Source organism: Bufo bufo, chromosome 1 (genome assembly GCF_905171765.1).
Source record: "Bufo bufo chromosome 1, aBufBuf1.1, whole genome shotgun sequence".
Classification (NCBI taxonomy): Eukaryota; Metazoa; Chordata; class Amphibia; order Anura; family Bufonidae; genus Bufo; species Bufo bufo.
In genome coordinates this window covers 784,333,051-784,355,591 of record NC_053389.1, presented here as the reverse complement: position 1 = coordinate 784,355,591, position 22,541 = coordinate 784,333,051, and the positions used below count along the sequence as shown (strand labels likewise).

General features: G+C 44.2%; 1 protein-coding gene and 1 long non-coding RNA gene across 2 annotated transcripts in view; one reads left to right on the top strand and one right to left on the bottom strand.

Annotated features, from left to right (window-relative positions):
• Nucleotides 1-22,541, bottom strand: part of LOC120986364 (CD209 antigen-like protein C) — a 52,511-nt gene that overhangs the window by 20,511 nt on the left and 9,459 nt on the right. Inside the window, exon 2 of the mRNA XM_040414894.1 lies at nt 10,253-10,356. Coding sequence (XP_040270828.1) covers nt 10,253-10,356 — 104 coding nt within the window. The remainder of the gene's footprint in view (nt 1-10,252; nt 10,357-22,541) is intronic.
• On the top strand, nt 3,709-4,930 carry LOC120986366. Its single transcript, XR_005775674.1, has 3 exons — nt 3,709-3,874; nt 4,618-4,620; nt 4,842-4,930. It is a non-coding gene; the product is annotated as an uncharacterized LOC120986366 (long non-coding RNA).

Genomic DNA, 22,541 nt, shown 5'->3' with positions numbered 1-22,541 from the left:
ATAGATGGAAGCTTTCATTGCAGGAGCACAGGGAGCTGTGGTCCTGTCACTCAGCTCCCTGCGCTCTGTCTCTCCCGAGCACAGAGGGCAAAATTACTACAAAGGGGGCACAGAGGACATTACAACTACAAAGGGTCACAGAGGGCATTATTACTACTACAAAGTGGCACAGAGGGCATTATTACTACAAAGGGGGCACAGAGGCCATTACTACTACAAAGGGGGCACAGAGGTCTTTACTACTACAAAGGGGGCACAGAGGGCTTTACTACTACAAAGGGGGCACAGAGGGCAATACTAGTACAAAGGGGGCACAGAGGGCAATACTACTACAAAGGGCATTACTAGTATTATGGGGGCACAATGGGCCTTACTACTATAGAGGGAATTACTACTATAAATGGGATACAATGGGCATTATAACTATGAAGTGGGGCAGTGGGCATTACTACTATGAAGTAGGCACAGTGGGCATTATTACTAAGGGGGCACAATGGGCATTACTACTATTAAGGGGGCACAATGGGCATTACTACTATGAAGGTGCACAATGGGCATTGCTACTATGAAGGGACCAAAGATGGCATTACTACTGTGAAGGAGGCACAGAGAGCATTACTCTTGTAAAGTGGGTGGGCATAACTGTTATGGGGCACTGAGTGGGCATTATTACTATGAAGGGGCACAGAGGGCATTATTACTGTTATGAGGGCACAGTGAGGGCATAACTACTCTGAAGGGGCACAGAGAGGCCATTACAACTGTGAAGGGGCACAGATAGGGCATTGCTACTTTGTAATGGGCACAGAGAGGGCATAACTACTGTGAGGGAGGCACAAAAATGTAATTACAATTGTGAAGGGGGCACAATGAAGGGATAAGTACTTTAAAGGGGCACAATGTGGGCATAACTACTGTGAAGGTGTACAGTGAATGCATAAATACCTTGAAGGGGCACAATATTGGCATAACTACCATGAGAGGGCACATATATGGACAAAACTACTATGAAGGTTGCACAATGAGGGCAATACTACTGTAAAGGGGTACCATTTTTTTACAGTATTGGTGGGGGGTGCCAGTGAAAGGACCCGCCCCGGGTGACAAATACCCTAGGAATGCCACTGGTCTGGGGTATGTCCTAAGAAGGCTGAAAAAACATTCCAAACTTTGTTATATTTTCTTGAGGTAACCGCCTTCCTACTCTTCAGCATAGTGGAGACTACTTTGGCGGATAATCCCCTTCTAGACCAACCTGCCCTTTCAAAATCCACACCGAGAGATGGAGAATTTCTGAGCTGGGATGGACTAGCGGACCCTGGTACAGAAGATCCTCTTTCAACGGAAGGAACCACGGAGGCTCTACTGCCAACTTTAGCAGACTGGAGTACCAGGACCTCTTTGGCCACATTGGTTCTATCAGCATAACAGAGGCCCCCTCTTTTTGTATTTTCTTCAATACCTGGGGAATAAGGCAAAATGGAGAGAAGGCATACCCTAACTCCTGGCTCCAGTCCTGTGCTAACCCATCTATTGCTAACGGACGGTCCAAATGGTTGAGGGAGAAGAACCTCTCTAATTTTCTGTTGGCTCTTGAGGCAAAAAGGTGCACTGTGGGAAGACCGTACCTTTGGACTATTTGCAAAAAATGTCTTTGTTTAGACACCATTCTCCTTGTTTTAAGGAGACTTGACTTAGGAAGTCTGCTATGACGTTCTCCTTCGCCTTCAGATGCACTGCTGACAGAAAAAGCCTTCTCTCCTCTGCTATATAAAAGATTTTCTGGCATAGAAGTAAAAGGGAAGGGACTCTCGTTCTCCCTTGACGGTTTATCTAGGCCACTGTTGTAGAATTGTCGGTATAGAAGACAATCTTCCTGTGTTTTACCTCTGGTATAGCCAAATTCAGTGCCATCTCTACTGCCTTTAACTCCTTGAAATTGGAGGATGCTTTCCTCGTGTTCAAGTCCCATCTCTCCTGCCAGCACCTGTTCTGGAAGTGGGCCCCCCAACCTCAAGGGCTGGCGTCTGTGGCAATTATAGTTGGGTTTACAAATTTCCATGTAACCCCTGCGGATAGATTCTCTGGAATTGTCCACCACAACAGGGAGAGTTGTCTTTGAAGAAAAGTGGAAACTCTAATCTAAGGAATAAGGGGAGCAGTCCCATGATTTTAGGATGTTTGCTTGAAGCTCTCTGGAGTGGATCTGTGCAGAAAGGTACTGCTGGAATCGCTGATGTCATCTGCCCAAGTGCCGCCATTGCTTCCCTGAAAGTACACTGGTAAGAAAGGAAGACTGACCATACTTGTTCCCTGATTGACTCCTTCCTTGGAGGCGGAAGAAAACTTCTTTGCAGACGGGAGTCCAGCTGAATTCCTAAGAAAATGCAAACTTGAGAAGGAATTACCGTATTTTTCGCCCTATAAGACGCACTCCCCCCCCCCAAGTGGGGGAAAAATAGCAGTGCGTCTTATGGGGCGAATGCTGCAGCCGTCCGGTGTATCGGCTGAGAAGAAGGAGGGGCTGGGGGCCAGCATCTGGTTCTGTAATGGCAGAGGGGCCCGGGGCAGTCACTGTATTCTACTACACCGGGCCCCGCTCACTGTAGTATAATCATATCTAACTTGTGGATATTGTTAAAGTATTCAAATCATCTTAAATCCAGCGCTGTACTACTTACTACTAACTTCTTGGCAGTCAGGAGCTCACTACAGCGTAGCCCACTTTATGAATGAAGCAGGTGGCGCAGGTGCATGACGTAGTGAGCTACGCTGCAAGCGCCCGCCCGGCCTCCTGACTGCCAAGAAGTTAGTAGTAAGTAGTACAGCGCTGGATTTAAAATGATTTGAATACTTTAACAATTCCCACAAGTTAGATATGATTATACTACAGTGAGCGGGGCCCGGTGTAGTAGAATACAGTGACTTCACCGGGCCCCGCTGCCATTACAGAACCAGATGCCGGCCCCCATTCACTACACAGGGACACTGTTATGGGGGATCTGTGGATGACACATTAGATAAGATGCTATATATGTGTCATCCACAGATGCCCCCATAACAGTGCAATCCACAGATGCCCCAACAATGATCCCCCATAACAGTGCCATCCACATATGCCCCCATAACAGTGCCATCCACAGATGCCCCCATAACAGTGCCATCCACAGATGCCCCCATAACAGTGCCATCCACAGATGCCCCCATAACAGTGTCATCCACAGACCACCATTAGTTCAAAACCCACCAAAAGCACAGCTTTTGTTTCAAATTTTTTTTTCTTATTTTCGTCCTCAAAAACCTAGGTGCGTCTTATGGGCCGGTGCGTCGTATAGGGCGAAAAATACGGTAGGTATGATTTTTTCCAATTTATTTTCCATCCTAGATTTTGCAGAGGAATTTAATTTTTTTCTAGTCTCTCTTTTGATTGTGAGACTATTAAAAAATCATCTATATAGGGCACTAACGTAATTCCAGACAGTCTTACAAAAGCCGCTACTTCTGCTACTACTTTGGTAAAGACTCCTGGGAGTCTGAGAACCCCCAAAGGGCAGCGCTCTGTATTGGAGATGCAGTAACTCTCCCTGGACCCAGACTGCTGTTCTTAAAATCTTTTGGAAGGAAGCATGGATTGGAACAGGGTAATATGCATCCTCCAAATCCAAGCTTGCCATCCAGCAATCCTGGAAGAGGAGATTTACAGTTGATTTTATCATCTCCATACGAAATTTTTTGTAGACCAGAGATTTGTTTAATTTTTTTTATTTAAAATCACTCTGAATGTTCCATTGGGTTTCTTCACCAAGAATAGAGGGGAATAAAACCCTTTGCTCCTCTCTGTTTTGGGAACCGGGCAAACTACCCCTTTGTCCAAGTGTCACGGCTGAGGATGGGGGAAATCCTCAGCCGTGTGGAGCCCGGTGATGTTACGGCTGCTTGGCCATGAAGACAGGATTAGGGAGCAGGTCACCTCCTAAACGCATCCCTAACCTGACCCTGGCTCCTAGCTACATGAGCCAACCTTGATGGTAGGAGGGCCCATGCTCCGGAACCTAAAAGTCCCTGCTAGCCCTCAAGATGACCCTCACCTAGGAGCTGAGTAAGACAAGCCCACTCCTCCTAGACACGGAGGAGCAGGAGTCTCAACGGCCAAGCTGCAGGAAAAGGGGAGACATAAACAGCTCTATGGATATGGCAGGTGAACAAAGAGTTCCACCTACCTGCCACAGCCTTGCTGACTGGATCCCTGTGTTAGCAGGGTGCAGATCACAAACGCATCCAAACACAGGGACCCAGATCCATAGCTGCACAAAAACACATATAAAACATCACACGGACATCACACATAACTAGAAATAACTTAAAGCGACATTATGGTTATGACCACAGGGGTGGCTCTTACTGGCAGGTAATAAAGACATGAGGCTGCTCTCAGCTAAGCATGGCTGAAGCAACCTGCAGGCCTGCAAAAGCAGTGAGGCTTTATAGGCCAAGAAGCCACACCCCACAGTCGGACACACCCAGTGCACACACACACTAGGAAGGAGATTAACCCTTCCAACACCAGGGAAGGGAAAACACCACTAAAAGGAGACGTGCACACAATAACATAAAAAGGAAGTGCACACATACACACATAACTCAAAACCGCATGCACAACGTAGCGAGCTGCAATGGCACAGCTCAGCCTGCTACGCTGCCACATACACACTGTTGCCAGCGGCAACCACAGGTGAGGCAAATACCACAGCCCTCACCTGTGATTGAACACCAAAGAAAACCGCTGACAACCGCATGCGGTTCAGGAGTCACGGTCATAGCCATGGCCGTGACACCAAGAGGGAGTAAATTTCTAACTCCAAAGCATTTCTTCTTTCTGGATTTTTGGGACAAGCTGTCTGGGCTAAAAAATCTGGTGGATGAGAAAGGAATTCCAGCCGGAATCCATTTTCTATCACACTTAAGAGAAATGGACCTTCAGACTGGGAGAAACTGAGAGAAACTGAGAGAGACTGGGAGAAACTGGGAGAAACTGAGACAATCTTCCCCCCATCTGAGATCTGGCGTCATTGTTGTTTGTCCTTTGGTCTATTGTCCTGGGGCTTGAACAAAAAAAACCCAGATCTTTTAGCAAATTTCTCCCTGTCTCTCCTGTCACCCTGCCTACTCCTTTGTCTTTTAAAACTGGCCTTACGGGGATTTACGAAAAACAGGAAGTTTTCTGAGGAACCGGGAAACCCCTCTTCTTATCTGAGGCCCTCTCTAGGATGTCATCAAGCGAGGAACCAAACAACCTAGAACCCTCACATGGAAAAGAGCAAAGTCTAGACTTAGAACCCTGATCCCCCTTCCATGATTTAAGCCAGATAGCCCGTCTAGCTGCGTTAGACATGGCAGCAGCTCTGGCAGAAAAACGGATCACATCAGTAGAGGCGTCCGCCAGGAAGTCTGCAGCTTTAGAAAAGGTAGGGAGGGAAGATAGTAATTCCTTTCTAGGTCTTTTGTCCTTAATATGCGACTCCAGCTGATCTAACCATAGCCTTAAGGACCTGGAGACCCAAGAGGCGGCAATGGCTGGCCTAAGACTTGTTGAAGCAGACTCCCAAGCACGTCTAAGATAGACGTCTGCTTTTTTATCTAACGGATCTCCTAAGCAGCCTAAGTCATCAAATGGTAGAGCAGTTTTTTGGCTATTTTAGTTACCAGGGCATCTACCATGGGGGCCCTGTCCCAGACACCCGCTACCGACTCCTCAAACGGATATTTTATTTTTACAGAATTAGGAATGAAAAATTTTCTATCAGGATTTTTCCATTCTTTTCTTATAAGAGCTTTCATATTTTTATGAATGGGGAAAACTCTATGCCTTTTAGGGCAGAGACGCTCAAAACCTGGTCAGCAATAGATTCAGGTTGTTTTAAATCCTCTAATTGCATGGTGGTTTTAACGGCTTTAAGTAAAGGCTCAGTATCTTCTGGTGGAAAAAGAGCCCTCCCCGCTGAATCCTTATCTGAAGAGAAAAAATCATCTGATGAGGCCTGGCCGGATTCTCTATCCTCGTCCTCCCCAGAAAAATCAGAATCAGAGTCTTTATTATAGGTAGACCTTTCTGGAGATCTTGGGCGACTGACCAAGTGATTTAATAGAAGATTTAACTACTTACCATACCAAGGCCTTAATATTTCTGGATAAGCTGTGAGATTGTTCCATAACCAAATTATCTATACATGCTTGACATAGAGGTTTAATATAAGAGGCTGCTAAGCCTACTCTACATCCTCCACATTCTTTATGTTTAGTCTTTCTGGATGATTTATTTGGTGTTTTTGCTACCTATAACAATAAATCAAAACAACACCCCAAATTAATTAGGAGAGGATCAATTTCACCAGTAGTAGAGTCAAGCTTCCCCACTCCTCAGGACCAATACCGGGCTTGTGGGCCTCGAGGGCTCCAGTGGGTCGGCGCGTCCTGCATCACATGGATTCCAACATGCTGGTGGAAACCCAGATCCTGCACAGCACTGTGTGCACACAAGGCTGGCTGCCTTCTCATGCAGCCAATTTATAAAACGCACCTTGGCTCCTTTAAACCCTAGGCCCAAAAACGCCTAATCCAAAGCATAAGGATGCCCACACTTCTTCCGGCCCGGCGCCCGGAAATGACATCATTGAGCCGGAAGGGGCCGTGCCAGCAGAACGCCAGAGAAGCGCGCACCGCCATCTTGGAATGAGGAACGCCGGGCACCCCGCTGCAATGGACCGGGAGCCACCCGAACACGGCCACAGCGGCTCCCCATGAAGCTTGGGAGGAGGCAGGAGAAAGAGCAGGCTCGGGCAGCGGCTCCCCCAGGAGACTGACGCCGCCAGGGATAGGTCACTTTACGGTGTAGTAGACCCGGACATCTTCAGCCTCCCGAGATGAGAGCCAAGCAACGGTAGGAGCCAGAGCTCCTCAGGTACCTCCTATCCGGAGGACAGGAAACCTGAACTGAGGTGTGGTGGGGGTGTGAACCATTTTATCTCTTCAGGTTTCCTGTCCTGGATGGGAGGTCCTAGTCGCATGGGTGCCGTCATGGGTGAGGGGAAAAAATAAGACATCATATAGTACATGACAATCTCTTTCTAACAAAGCTAGAACCGGCCCTGTACCTCACATGGATTCAGTGATCTCCCCATTCATTGCTCTTCTAGATTTATATCGAGCTGGCAGCTCATGGGGAGTGCATTTTCTGCTGCAGATAAGGGGGCGTGTCTCAGCTCTCCCTATCACAGCTGAGGGGCGTGTCTCAGCTCTCCCTATCAAAGCTCAGGAGGCAGTTAAGGGATGAAACTGAGCATGTGCGGCTTTCTCAGTGAGCAGGACAAAGAAATAAGAAAAAGAACAAACAGCAGGTGGCGCTATACAGATATATTTTATTGAATAACTCAGTGACTATTGAAATTTTTTAATTACATGCAATTACAAAAGTATTCAGATTTAGGTGCTGGTTTGAAAACTGTGGAATATTTTTCTTGGGACAACCCTTTCAATAATCTATTACTTTCAATTGAGATTTTTGCCAGTTTACAACAGAAAGTGCCCCCCAACCCCAAGGGGTAAAGTAGGAATTTAAAAGCAGCCCTGGAAAAAAATTACTGCAAAACAAAGACTACATTTTGTAGTCGTGTCCAAATTGACAGAAGATAGGTCCAAAACACAAATAGGTGGGGCCTGCAATACCATATTGTGGTACATTATACCACCCCAGTGGAGATAAATACCACAGTGCTTCACAAAATACTGCCCCAGCAGCAAAAAATACCTTCCCACAAACGACTCCTCTGGTCCTCTTACTCCGGTTGCCTCAGGATGGCAATACAGTTGAAGTTAGGAGGGACACATTAAATCATCATTACTTACCAAGGCTGGCAACCATGAGAAGGGCTTAGGCAGCCCCCTGGGCATCAGCCTACCGGGAAGTTTTCCTATAGGGCAGTGGTTCTCAACCTTTCTAAAGCCGTGACCCCTTAATACAGTTCCTCATGTTGTGGTGACCCCCAACCATTACATTTTTTTCCTTGCTACGTCATAACTAATTTTGCTACTGTTATGAATTGTAATGTAAATATCTGATATGCAGGATGTATTTTTATTGCTACAAATTGAACATAATTAAAGCAGAGTAATTAATCACAAAGACAAAATGTTATATATTGTCAAATATTTATTTCTAATTACAAATAAATGAAATTTTGTATTGAAGCATGGTGTATAAATCAGTGGTGCTTCAAGTCCCCCCCAAATAAATAAATCAGAAGTGCTCAGGGTCCCCCAAATAAATAAATCAGCGGTGCTCAGGGTACCCCCAAATAAATAAATCAGAAGTGCTCAGGGTCCCCCAAATAAATAAATCAGCGGTGCTCAGGGTACCCCCAAATAAATAAATCAGAAGTGCTCAGGGTACCCCAAATAAATAAATCAGCGGTGCTTCAGGTCCCCCCCAAATAAATAAATCAATGGTGCTCAGGATCCCCCAAATAAATAAATCAGCGGTGCTTCATGTCCCCCCAAATAAATTAAGCCTTGCTCAGCCAAATAATTAAAATAAAATTAGACAGGCTCAATTAAATCATTGGTGGCAGTGGTGCTCAGCGGCGGTGTCATTAACGAAAAAACTCGGACCTCAGCAGACAGGCGGCCCGACTTACCCGTCCAGACGTCAGGCTCCTTCAAGCACAGGCAGTGATAGGACATCACTTCCTGTGCGCGAGGATAAGGGGCCGCTGCCGTTGTGCGGGCGACCCACAATAGGAAGCCTCAGGCGACCCCCCGGAAAGGGCCAATCGACCCCCAAAGGGGTCGCGACCCCTAGGTTGAGAACCGCTGCTGTAGGGTCTATGGCAGTCCACCCCTGCCCTTCCCCCTGTGTCATCAGAATTTTTTTATTTTATTAAATCATGACCTAATTACACTGGCCACTAGGACAATACGTCAAGACTTACTGCACTCAGAGAAGTTACATGGGGCATTGACACAATGGACAGGACGGGACTCCATTGACTTCTATGGGAGAGTTTTCTAGGCATGCTCTGTGACCTGTGCAGAGGTCAGGAGGGATTAGATAAGCTATGGTATCTGTGATATCCCTTATTGTGAATGGTGGATCCTGTGTTATCCATATATATAGGCAATCTGTGTCATTGTAGTCCTGCCTGTGATGATAATGTGATGGCTACTGAATAGTTACCTGTACACAACAAGAAGTCTTGACATATTATTAGGCCTAGTGGCAGTGTGAAAACTTGCAGGAAAATTAAAACAGCAAGGATCGATAGGAACATAGTTCTTTGGTCACTTCACCTCTCAAAAAAATGGAAAGTGAAAATGTGACTAAAAAGTCATACACACCCTATGAAAAATACGTATCATTCTGCAAAAAATGAGCCCTCCATAGACATAAATATAAAAATTATGTTGATCAGAATATAGCGATGGAAAGAAAAAAAAAATTTCAGTCTTGTATTAACATACAAGAAAAACGATAAAAATGTGATATCGCTGTAGTCACAACAGCTTCCCACAACATCATATACAATATTAAGTGGTAGCTGCAAAAAAAAAAAAAAAAAAGACCTCATACACCTATTAAATGGAAAAATGAAAAAAAGTTATGGCTCCTGTAGGGGGCGCCAATGCTAAAAATTCTATGGAATACCTCCAGGGAATAGGCCAAAACATTATGGCCGCAGACTATTCAACTGTATTGCAGTCCTCAGGATACAGTGACTTTCTGCAGAAGGACACGAATACCTAGAATTTGTACACTATCACCCTATGTGGTGCTCTTCATTATTTATACATTAGTTGCATCACTGTTTTCAAGATCTCTGCTTGCTGTCATTCAATAGAAACCTTTAGTGTTTCCTTTTAGTGAATACAAATCTGTCCTGGTCATAGATGGAAACACAGATACGTATCCTATGGCCTCTAGTAAAGGTGGGCGCCAGGAAAAGCTCCAAACGGATCCCAGGGATGGATGCCATAACGTAGCATCTGTCACCCATACAGACCCATGTTAAGAAACATATACCGCATTGTATCTGTTTCTTACTGGACACCTCTATGTCAGTCTGTGATGCTATTCCATACAGCAAAAACCGTAAACACCAACATAATGTACCTTAAAGGAGGTCAAAATGACACTCTAAAGACATAAAACACAAAAGTAAGTAATAATAGTAAAAAAAAAGTTTTTGTAAATGAATGTTACCTGGTTGTCTCTCATACTCATAAAGTCTGTCATGAACGATGCTGCTCTCGGAGTCCATATTCAAGAAGGAAATGATGAGGTTGGTGGTTTTAGGTTTAGATTTGCTGAATCAGGGAGGAAGTGCCTGGGATCAAAACATGTTTGTCCATATCAGCAGCCAGATAAGTGTAGAAGTCATAAGAAATTGACACATTCTTACATTAAACAGATTATTTATGTGATTGTTTTTAGTTTTCATATCACTATCCATATAGATATATATATATATATATATTTTTCTTTTTAATTCTAAAATCATGCAGTTTTAGCACTGGCCACTAGCCCTAAAATATGTCAAGACTTCCCATTCTGTACAGGTAACTTTTCAGCAGCCATCTCACTATCATCAGAGGCAGGATTACAATAACAGATATCACCTATGGATAGATAATGCAGGACCCACCATTCACAATAGTCTGTGATATCACAGTCTATCTACTCCCCTCCTGTCCGCTGTGTCTTTGGTTCATGTAGCTGCTCTCCAACAACATGACGTCTTATTTTAGGCCTACTAGCTAGAGCAAAAACTGCATTTTTTTAGGATTTTTTTTACATATAGACAGCTACATGGAAAATAAAAACAAAAAAAATCCAAAAAAAAATCACCAAAATAAGATTAACTACTTCCCGACCGCCCATTCACTATAAACATCATTGGGCGGTCGGTTTGTATGGACGTTCTGGAACGTCCATTCAGTGATCGCAGCTGCGCACTAATCGTGCAGCTTCCAAGCGGGGGGGCCCGCTGTCAGTGAGAGAAGGCAGGGACCGTTCCTGGGTGTCCCTGCCTTCTAGATTGCTGTATACACAGCGCTCAATGAGCATTGTGTATACAGATCAGGAAGCACTATGCTGCTTTCTGTCCCAGCCCAGCCCATGTGATCGCCGGGGCCCGGTAAATGCAGGGTCTTCCATAAACCTCGATCAGGCCTACACTAAGGCTCTGGGGGGTGTATTTCCCCTGTAACTGGGGCTACTATGTATGTTGAAAAAAAATAATAATAATGAAGTGTATGACCTTATGGGGGACATGAAAAATATTAAAAATTTAATAAAAATAAAAAATAGTGGTTTTAAAAAATAAATTTAAAAAGTTTCAGATAAAAAAAAAAATTCCCCCCAAATCCGTTATTAAAAAAAATGATAAAAAATAGAAGAAAAAAAATAAAATAGACATATTTGGTATGACCGCGTCCGCAACGACCGTCTCTATAATAATATCTTATCATCTACCCCATCAGGTGAATAACGTAAAAAAAATTATAAATAAAACATTGCACCAAAACTGATTTTTTTAGTGAGCTCACCTCCCAAAAAACATAATATTAATCAATCAAAAAGTCGTATGTACCCCAAAATGGTAGCAATAAGAAAATCACCTCATCCCTCAAAAAATTTGCCCCCACACAAGACCATAGCCATAAAAATAAAAAAAATATTGCTCTATGAAAATTGCAACACAAAAACATGATAATTTTTTTCTAAAAATGCTCTTATTGTGTAAAATGTAAAACAATAAATAAAAAAATATACATATTTGGTATTGACGCATCTGTAACAATTGGCTCTACAAAAATATCACATGATCTACCCAATCAAGGGAACGGTGTAAAAAAACAAACTAATAAAAATAATGCCAAAACATTTTTTTTAGTCACCTCACAAAAAACATAATATCAAATCAATCAAAAAGTCATATGTACCCCAAAATGGTAGCAATAAAAACATCACCTCGTTCCGCAAAAAACAAGCCCCCACACAAGACTATAGCCAGAAAAATGAAAAAAATATGGCTCTAGGAAAATGGCAACACAAAAACATGATTTTTTTTTCTTAAAATGTTTTTATTGTGTAAAACGTAAAAAAAAAAAAAAAAAAAACGAGACATATTTGGTATCATTGCGTCCATAATGACCGGATCTATAAAAATATCACATGATCTTCCCATCAAGTGAACGGTGTAAAAAGAAAATATAAAAATGACAAACAGCTTTTTTGTGACTTCACCTCCCAAAAATGAGATAAAACGCAACCAGAAAGCCAAATGTACCCCAAAATGGTGCCAATAAAAACTACAACTTATCTTGCACAAAATAAGCCCTCACACAGCTCATTCAACAAAATTTTTTAAAAGTTATTGCTCTTAAAAACCATGACAGAAAATTCCATGTTAGAAAATCCAGATGCCGCTCCTTCCCTTCTGAGCCCTGGCGTATCCCCAAATGACAGTTTACGACCACAATTGGGGTTTTACTGTTCTCAGGAGAAAGTGGGTAGTAAATTGCAGGGGGGGGGATATTCTCCTGTTATCTTTTGTAAAAAAGAAAGTTTGGGCCTAAAGCACCATTTTCTTGTAAAAAAAATTTTTTTTTAATTTTTACACGCAAGTATTAAAATTTATATGAAATAGCTGTTGAGTTAAGTGCTCGCTACACCCCTTAAAAATTCCTTGGGTGGTGTAGTTTACAAAATGTGGTCACTTTTTTGGGGTTTTCACTGTGGGGCTACCACAGGGCCTCTTCTGCAACATGGTGCCCAAAAACCATTTGGCGCTCCTTGCCTTCTGTGCCCTGTCATGTGCCCAAACAGCGGTATGCGACCACATATGGGGTGTTTCTGAAAACTGCAGAATCAAGGTAATAAATATTGAGGTTTGTTTTGTTGTTAACCCTTGATGTGTTCCAGGAAAAAATTGATTAAAATGGAAAATCTGCAAAAAAAAATTATTTTGAAATTTCACCTTTATTTTGCTTTCATTCCTGTGGAATACCTAAAGGGTTAACAAAATTTCTAAAACCAGTTTTGAATAGTTTGGTGGGTGTAATTTCTAAAAATGGGGTCATTTATGGGTTGGGTTCTATTATGTAAGCCCCACAAATTGACTTCAAAACTAAACTGGTCCTTAAAAATGTAGACTTTTGAAATTTTCTTAAAAAATTTCAAAATTGCTTCTAAAATTCTAAACCTTCTAGCGTCCTAAGACTCAAATTTACCAATAACATGAAGTACAATGTGTCACAAGAAAACAATCTCTTAATGGCTTGGATAAGAAAAAGCGTTCCAAAGTTATTACCACATAAAGTGACACATCAGATTTTCAAAATTAGGCCAGGTCAGAAAGGGGGTAAATGGCCCGGTCTGGAAGTGGTTAACATAAAAACTTGAATTATACAGCATGGTGGACAGCACAATGGCTCAGAGGTTAGCTATGGTGCCTTACAGTGGAGGATCTGTGTGTTGAGTTTTGATGTTCTCCTCATGTTTCTGTGGGTTTGCACACTCCAAAGACATACTGATAATAATTCTATATTGTGACTCCCACTGGGGGCAGTGATGAAAATGTCTGCAAAACACTTCAGAATGTGTCAGCGGTAAATAAGCAAAATAACTGTGTATCATACATCATATGACTTTTTTCTGTGGAATACCAATGGTGCTGGTCACAAGATGGCTGCCTCCAAAATGTGTGGGTAGATGATCACAAGTGTGAACATCCTAATTTGTTAGCATCCAGCACACACCTACATAACATAGTTAAGTATGGCTGAAAAAAGGTATAGGTCCATCAAGTTCAACCAAAGCATGGATGGGGATGTGAATGGAAGGGGAGTGAGAATCCAGAGATCTACACATTTTCATAAGCATTAATGATATTTACTTCTAAAAATTCATCTTAACCTTTTTTACTACAGTCAAATCATGTTCCTGACAACCGCTTGAGATAGACTATTCCTCAGATTCACAATTCTTATGGCAAAGAAGCCTCGTTGCCTCCAGAGACTGAACTTTTTTTTCTCCAGATGGAGGCAATGCCCCCTTGTCTTTTGTGGGTATTTTACATAGACATTTATATATTTGTAAATCATTCCCCCCTTCTCAAGACTAAATTGAATTCTTTTAATCTTTCCTTATAACTTAGACGCTCATCAGTTTAGTTGCTCTACTTTATACATTTTCTAGCTCCTGGGCATCCTTTCCATTAACTGGCATCCAGAAGTGAACATGGCTTTTTTTATAACATTTTTTGTATTGTAATGGGGGTGTGGTTTTAGTAATGTTTTTTTTTTACTTCGTTTTTTTTTACAGAAGGCATACAAAAGAGCACAAAGGACTGGGCAAGGGGGCGGGTTGGGGGTGCACCCAATAGCAGGCCACGGCGCTGACCTGCATTCCTTACGTTACCGCCCCGGCCTGCTATTGGCTTCACCCCCCCATTGACAGATATTTTATCCGCGCACAGGAGAGATGCAATCATGACGTATTGTGGGTCCATGTAAAGGGAGTGTTCAGAGTTGGATAACTCCTTTAGGGTACTTTCACACTAGCGTTTTTCTTTTCCGTCACTGAGTTCCGTCAAAAGGGCTCTATACCGGAAAAGAACTGATCAGTCATATCCCCGTGCATTCTGAATGGAGAGTAATCCGTTCAGGATGCATAAGGATGTCTTCCGTTCAGTCATTGATCAGGCAAAAGAGAAAACCGTAGCATGCTACGGTTTTATCTCCGGCGAAAAAAACTGAAGACTTGTCTGAATGTCGGCATTTTTTTCTAAAGGAATGTATTAGTGTCGGATCTGGCATTCAAAATACGCAAAAGATGCATCCAGACAACCCATTTTTAGTAAGAAGGACACTTTATGTAAGAAGCCCATTTATGCAACCATGTTTGTAAGATGGCCTTTACCTCGGCTGCTGCCACAAAATGTGGTAGTTTATGATGAGCAGTTATTTTTCTCAGGGTCCAAATACCCAAAAATAGCTCAAAGGGTTTCATTAGGTACAAAATGAGATGCATGGAAATGAAAAGTTGGATATAGGACCTTAGTGACCACCAAATGCGCCTTTTTATGGTGGTCACCTAGGGATTGGCAGAACTGCAGGTCCCTCCTATACCAACTATTGGTTGGCTTAGGCTACTTTCACACTAGCGTTTTGGCTTTCCGTTTGTTAGATCCGTTCAGGGCTCTCACAAGCGGTCCAAAACGGATCAGTTTTGTCCTAATGCATTCTGAATGGATAAGGATCCGCACCAAACGCGTGAAAGTAGTCTTACTTGGAGGTAGAAGTTTACACCAGAATGGACGCACTTTTGGCGTAAAATGTTGTATATTGGGCCATGCCTTTTCCTGTGATGCTCCTCCCTTTCCCACTAAATGCACCCCTCTTGAACAAATTGGAAGCAACCCTAATTGAGCTAATTTTTGTCACTTTTTAGACAGATTCTAGGCACATTAGTAAATCTAGGTGATCATGTCCACATGGCACAGCAGGAGGTTGTCACGGCGGGAAGTGGGGGAATTCCCCCACCGTGCGGTGTCAAAGGAAAAAAGGGATCAGCCTAGCCAAAAGGAGTGATAAGGGAGCAGGTCACCTCCTACCGCATCCCTAATCCTCTCCCTGACTCCTCAACATATGAGCGGACCCCGATGGTGCGACGGCTCATACCCTGGATACCTAATATCCTGAGTCGCCCTGGAAATCCCTCACCTAGGAGCAGGGGAGAGACTACCTGTTCATCCACAAACCACACAGGAACCCAGGACAGCCATAGCTGCAATAAATGTGAGACACCATAAGAACATCTATGACCACAAGGGTGGCCCTCACTGGACAGATGGAACAAGCCAGGAACCGTGAACCACCAGCATACACCAAGGTTGGAGGAACCCAGAGCTTCAGGCATCCAGCAGAGACTAAATAGCCCAAGCAGCCACACCCACACACACATAAGGCTAGGTCTACACGACGACATTTGTCACGCGACAATAAGTCACGCGACATCTCGAATGGATTTTCTGTGACTGTTGCGTCGCAGTCGCAGCATGTTGCATGTTGCAGTGCGACACCATATACTGACATTATAAAAATTGTCGCGCGACATTAGTGCAACAAAATGTCGCGAAACAAATGTCGTCGTGTAGACCTAGCCTAAACCCAGTGTTCACAAAACACTAGAAAGGGAGTTAACCCTTCCAACACCAGACAAGGGAAGGAAGCCACTTAAAGGGAAAGTGCACACACAAGCATATCCACATGTTACCACCGGCAACAGCATGCCACGCAATCAATCCAGAAGGCTGAGACACTTCCACCGCATGCTCTCACAGCAACACATTGCCGCGGGCAACCGCAAGTGTGGCAACAGTGTCACAGCGCAAACCAAAGGCCATGACAGAGGTTCACTCTGAATCAAGCCTGATCTTCCCCTCGTCTTCTGTATTCCACCATTTTTGGGTGCTGACCAGCAGCAGAAGCCTTCCCATTGATTGCAGGTTAAGTGATTGTTTCTTTACTTATTCTGCATGTGATCTGTATATGTTTTTACCATTGCTTAAGGCCCCTTTAGACAGGCCAATTTTGCAGGCGATTGTCTGGAAGGAACGCTTCCTTCCAGACAATCGCCTGCTTGTCAGAGAAGGAGACGGCTGCTTTTACATGCAGCAATCTCCTCCACGGGACAGTGAGGAGCAATCTCTAATGCCATCGCTTGTCCCCATACAGACTCGTTGTTTGGCGGCAGCAGATGATGTTTACACAGCACTATCTGCTTTTGACAAACGACGATGTTTGTGACCACATGAATGATTACCCAATGAACGATTATTTTGCCCAGTCATCGGGTAATCGGCAGCACTTTTACACCACCAGATAATTGCTAAAGAGTGTTCCTATGAACGCTTGTTAGCGATCATCTGGCCGAGAATCAGCCCATGTAAAGGGCCCTTTAGTAAACCTTTTATTCACTTTACCATTGTTTAAGCCTATTTATTCCCATACCTTAGAATTTACATAAAACATCTTCAGTGGAGCACCAAGCCTCCAATAACACACCGCATCTCCTTTGTCCCGGAGTTTATTGTCTCATGTTCCTGCTGTTTTTGTGTTCTTGTTTTATCTTTTCATTCCATCTCTTGTTTGGCCTGTACTATAGTAGTATGGTTTCTGAATTCCTGCCTGTGAATCAAATAGATCTTCCTCATCTTTTTGTCCAACTGTTTGTAACTACTTTTAACTACTATTTTTGTTTTAATAACAACTAATTAAACCTTTAGGATTCCTCTGTTAACCCCTTAGTGACCACTAATACGCCTTTTTACTGACGCAAACAAGGGGGTTTTAGCTAAACAGCTTGTTTTAATCAATCATTGCATGTACTTAAAATGGCGCATTAAAAACTGTAAGGCCCCTTTCACACGAGCGAGTTTTCCGCGCGGGTGCAATGCGTGACGTGAACGCATAGCACCCGCACTGAATCATGACCCATTTATTTCAATGGGTCTGTGTACATGGGCGTTTTTTTTTTTTCACGCATTCAGTTCCGCGTTGCGTGAAAAACGCAGCATGTTATATAGGCTACATGCACCTGACCATATGTGTTTTGCGGTCCGCAAATTGCGCATCCGGAAAAAAAACAAAAAACGAATGACATCCATATGCCATACGTTTATTTTTTTTGCGGATCCATTGTAACAATGCCTAAAACGGACAAGACTAGGACATGTTATATTGTTTTTGCGGGGCTACGGAACGGACATACGGATGCGGCTTGCACACAGTGTGCTGTCCGCATTTTTTTCGGGAGCCATTGAAATGAATGGGTCCGCATCCTATCCACAACAAAAAAAAAGGAACGGACAGGGAAACAAAATATGTTCGTGTGCATGAGGCCATATTCTGCGTTTTTCACGCAGCCCCGGCCCTATAGAAGTGAATGGGGCTTCAGTGAAATACGCATTGCACACGCGCGGAAAAAAACTGAATGCAATCGCAGAGAAAACTGAATGAACTTGCTTGCAAAATGGTGCGAGTTGCACTGAACGCATCCGGAGCCAATCCGTCACGCTCGTGTGAAAGAGGCCTAACTTGTCCGGCAAAAAATAAGACCTCATACAAATACATTGATGAAAAAACTAAAAAAGTTATAGCTCTTGGAATGCAAATTTTAAAAAAAAAAAATGTGGTGTGGTCACTAAGGGGTTAATGACATATAGTGATATTTTGTGGCTTAATCATTTACAATAGTAAGACAAAAAGGAAGTATATTTGCTGATGTGGTTAAACAATTTCACTGGAACTCTTTTCCCTTATTTATCCCATGTTATTATTTGAACTTTTTCCAGGAAACCAACTCAGGCTCAAGAGAGGAGAGACAATTTGAAATCTTCGTAATTTCCAGTGAAATATAAAATTTTTAAGAATTTGTTAATTTTTTCTATATACAGTTGTTCATGACATATTTTGAAAAATACAGTTTATTGGTCATTGGTATATTAATTGCTAAAATAGCACAATACAATTCCTACAATGGGGGCTATATGTGGATGTTGGTGGTTATTGGTGGTTCTTGCGATTTACCGCTAATTTCTAGGTTGCATCTGGACTTGCAACCCTTAAAGGGAGTCTGTCACTAATCTGAGCGTTTTAGACCGCTCAGATCAGGGTATAGACTTGTTTGGCCCCCATTACAATGGTACCTCTCTTGTCTATGTCCCTCGTCAAGATCGTTAAAAAATACACTTTATAAACTTATGCAAATGAGCTTCGGCGGTCTATAACCTGATCTTAGCGGTCTAAAAACACTCAGATTAGGTGACAGACTCCCTTTAAAGGGGTTTAAACCCCTTTGGGGCCTTTCGACCAGGCCCCCTATGTGGAGGGTGTTGGATAACCTAAGGGCTCTTTCACACTTGCGTTCTTGTCTTCCGGCATAGAGTTCCGTCGTCGGGGCTCTATGCCGGAAGAATCCTGATCAGGATTATCCTAATGCATTCTGAATGGAGAGAAATCCGTTCAGGATGCATCAGGATGTCTTCAGTGCCGGAACGGAACGTTTTTAGGCCGGAGAAAATACCGCAGCATGCTGCGCTTTTTGCTCCGGCCAAAAATCCGGAACACTTGCCGCAAGGCCGGATCCGGAATTAATGCCCATTGAAAGGCAGTGATCCGGATCCGGCCTTAAGCTAACGTCGTTTCGGCGCATTTGCCGCATCCGACATTTTAGCTTTTTCAGAGTGGTTACCATGGCTCCCAGGACGCTAAAGTCCTGGCAGCCATGGTAAAGTGTAGCGGGGAGCGGGGAGCGGGGAGCAGTGTACTTACTTTCCGTGCGGCTCCCCGGGCGCTCCAGAGTGACGTCAGGGCGCCCCAAGCTCATGGATCATGTGATCACATGGATCACGTCATCCATGCGCATGGGGCGCTCTGACGTCATTCTGGAGCGCCCGGGGAGCCGCACGGACTGTAAGTATACCGCTCCCCCGCTCCCCGCTCCTACTATGGCAACCAGGACTTTAATAGCGTCCTGGGTGCCATAGTAACACTGAACGCATTTGGAAGACGGTTTCGTCTCGAAAGCTTTTCAGTACACTTGCGTTTTTCCGGATCCGGCGTGTAATTCCGGCAAGTGGAGTACACGCCGGATCCGGACAACGCAAGTGTGAAAGAGGCCTAAGTAAAGAGCCATTGGGAGAGGGTTTCTGGCAGGAGATCTTTTTGTAAAAAAATTTAATGGTCGAGTGATTTTCCTTTCTTAAAGAGGACCTCTCCCCACTCCTGATATGCTTGTTTCAATCGCTTCATGCATTCCCCGTGTAATAACTATTCTGGAGCATCTATTCTTATGACTCTATGTTGTGCCATTCCTTTATTATTTCTACTAGAAGTTATGAATGAATTGCTAGCAGTCTGCAGTAATGGTACAGAGGGGTGGTAACGGGGGCATGGCTTGCTCATGGCTGAGTGAGACGTGTGTCGCTGCAGCTCTCCTGCCATTCCAGCTTATTCAGCTATTTCCATGCTATAAAATCTGCTTTCACCTGACTGACATGGGCAGGAAAACAGCCTAGAACGCTGCGGACAACCGATCAGCAGGGTGACGGAGCCGGCATTTCAGAAATTCTTCGGTTCCCAGCCGGGGACAGCAGGGAGCCCTCAAGATGGCCGCCGGCACCTCCCCACGCCGCTTCCAGATCGCCCTCAGATACTATCTCCAGGAGTCCACTCCTCGTGCACCTCACGATATCGGATGGGACCTACAAGCACAACTGAGAGCCTTACCTACAAAGGAGGACTCCCGCCTCGAGCAGACCTACAGATCAGAGATGGAGGTACTGAAGGGGGAGATTGTTTCACTTGGGTCACCGGGTGGAGGCTTCTGAGAAATCACAGGAGGCCGTCTTTGAGCACCTTGCAGACCAACAGCAGGTGCTTTCTGCTCATTCACCAGATCTCCCAGATCTTATCCCATATTGACGACATTGATAATCGTCACCAGAGAAATAACCTCCGGATTAAGGGGGCTGCCAGAACCGTTATGCCGGCTGACCTTAGAAGCCTCTGTCCAGGCGTTATTCAGCTCTTACTATAGGGCTCTAATGATTCACCCATATGAGCTGGACCGGGTCCATAGGGCCCTAGGGCCTAAATCAGCAGACCCCCCAACAGACCGCGGGACATTGTATGCCGAGTGCATTTTTTCAGAATCAAGGAGGACAATATGAGGGCCCGCGCGGCAGTCCGAGGACTTGTCCTACCAAGGGGCCCCAAATTCTGATCCTGCCTGACTTATACTAGGAGGACACTGCATTACGAAGAGCGGTTCGCCCTATTCTTACCCTGCTGAGAGAGAAGGACATCATATATCGCTGGGGGCTTTCCGTTTTCAGCTACATGCCAGGAAAGACGGCAAGATGGCGACGTTCCGAGACCTGGAGGATCTCCCTAAGTTCCTTGAGACTTTCTCGTTGCCCAAGATTTCCCTCCCAGACTGGCCAGTGTTGCCATCCCCTGCACAGCTGCCAGACAGAGCTCGTGGACACAAGTATCTCCGCGGTCAGCGAAGTCAAAGAACACGCCGTGATACCCGCGTTTTTCTTATGTTGGACTATCATTTGCCCACTTGATAAGTAATCCTTTGCACCCGTTCTATACTCCTCAGGGTCCTCGTATTTAGTTTTTCTGCACATTGTTTCAGTTAGTCTAATCTGTCTGTTTTCAGCCCTTATTTACACTCCCTTGTGAGTGTTACCTGCAGTTTTGTTAAGTCTGGCTGTGTCCTGGCTCCCATTTATGGGCTAGTGCATGGGCAGTAACATGTTTACTAAATAGCTTATACCTGTTATACCTTCATTTTGAATGGTGGGAGGATGCTTGCTAGTCCTGAGCTTCCACCGGTCCTACCTGTCTAGTCTGTGTGGCGGAGACCTCCCTGAGATGCTGAATCCTCAGGCTGAGTGCCACCAGTTTTTGCCTTGTGTACTAATTGTGAGTCTTTGTCTTGTTTACCCTGTCTTGTCCTCTCTCCCCTGCTGTTCTCTCCTTCCCCTTCCTTCCCTGATATGGATGTACTTAGATTCCTCAATCCTACCTCCCTAGATGGCGTCTGTTAAGTTCAGTTCCTATAATGTGAACGGATTTAATGAACCCGCTAAGCGCAATCAAATCTTGTATAGTATGCATAAGCAAAAGGTCTCGATAGCTCTTTTGCAGGAGACTCACTTTAAGACTGGACATGTGCCCTCCTGCAAAAGTAGATATTACACGACCTGGTCGCACTGTACTCACTCAGAGTCCAAATCTCGGGGTGTGTCCATTGGCGTCCATAAATCAGTACCCTGTGAAATTTTAGACACAGTCTCTGATGTTTCTGGTCGTTTCCTCTTCATTAAGGTTTCCCTATCGTCTAGACTCCTAATAATTGCTAAGGTTTACTTTCCTAATGCAGGGCACTCTCGTTTTGCCTCCAAGATGTTTTCCACCTTGATTGACTTTGCGGATGGGCTGCCTATCGTCCTAGGAGGAGATATTAACTTTCCCTTAGATGTGTCCCTGGATGCCTCCTCTGGTAGGTCCTCTATCTCCCCTGGGGTGGCCCGTGGCTTCAAGAGACATCTTAGATCCCTTAAACTCATAGATGCATGGTGCTTTTTATTCCCTACCACAAAAGATTACACGTTTTTTTCAGCATCTCACAACACATATCACCGCCTGGACTATATATTTTATCTCCCACTCCTTACCTTGATTCCTGCCCTGCCGCAGGGATTGAACCTGCGTTATTTTCTGACCACTCCTTGACATGGTGTGGCCCTGACATTGGTGACCTCTCCAGGTCTTCGGTTCCTGGAAACACTCAATGACAATATACTCAGAGATCCTGTCTGTGCTGCTGACATACGTTCTGCCCTTTACTGACTTTGCCTTAAAACCATGAATCTGACCCTTCCAGCCACGACTATTAAATGGGAGAAGCC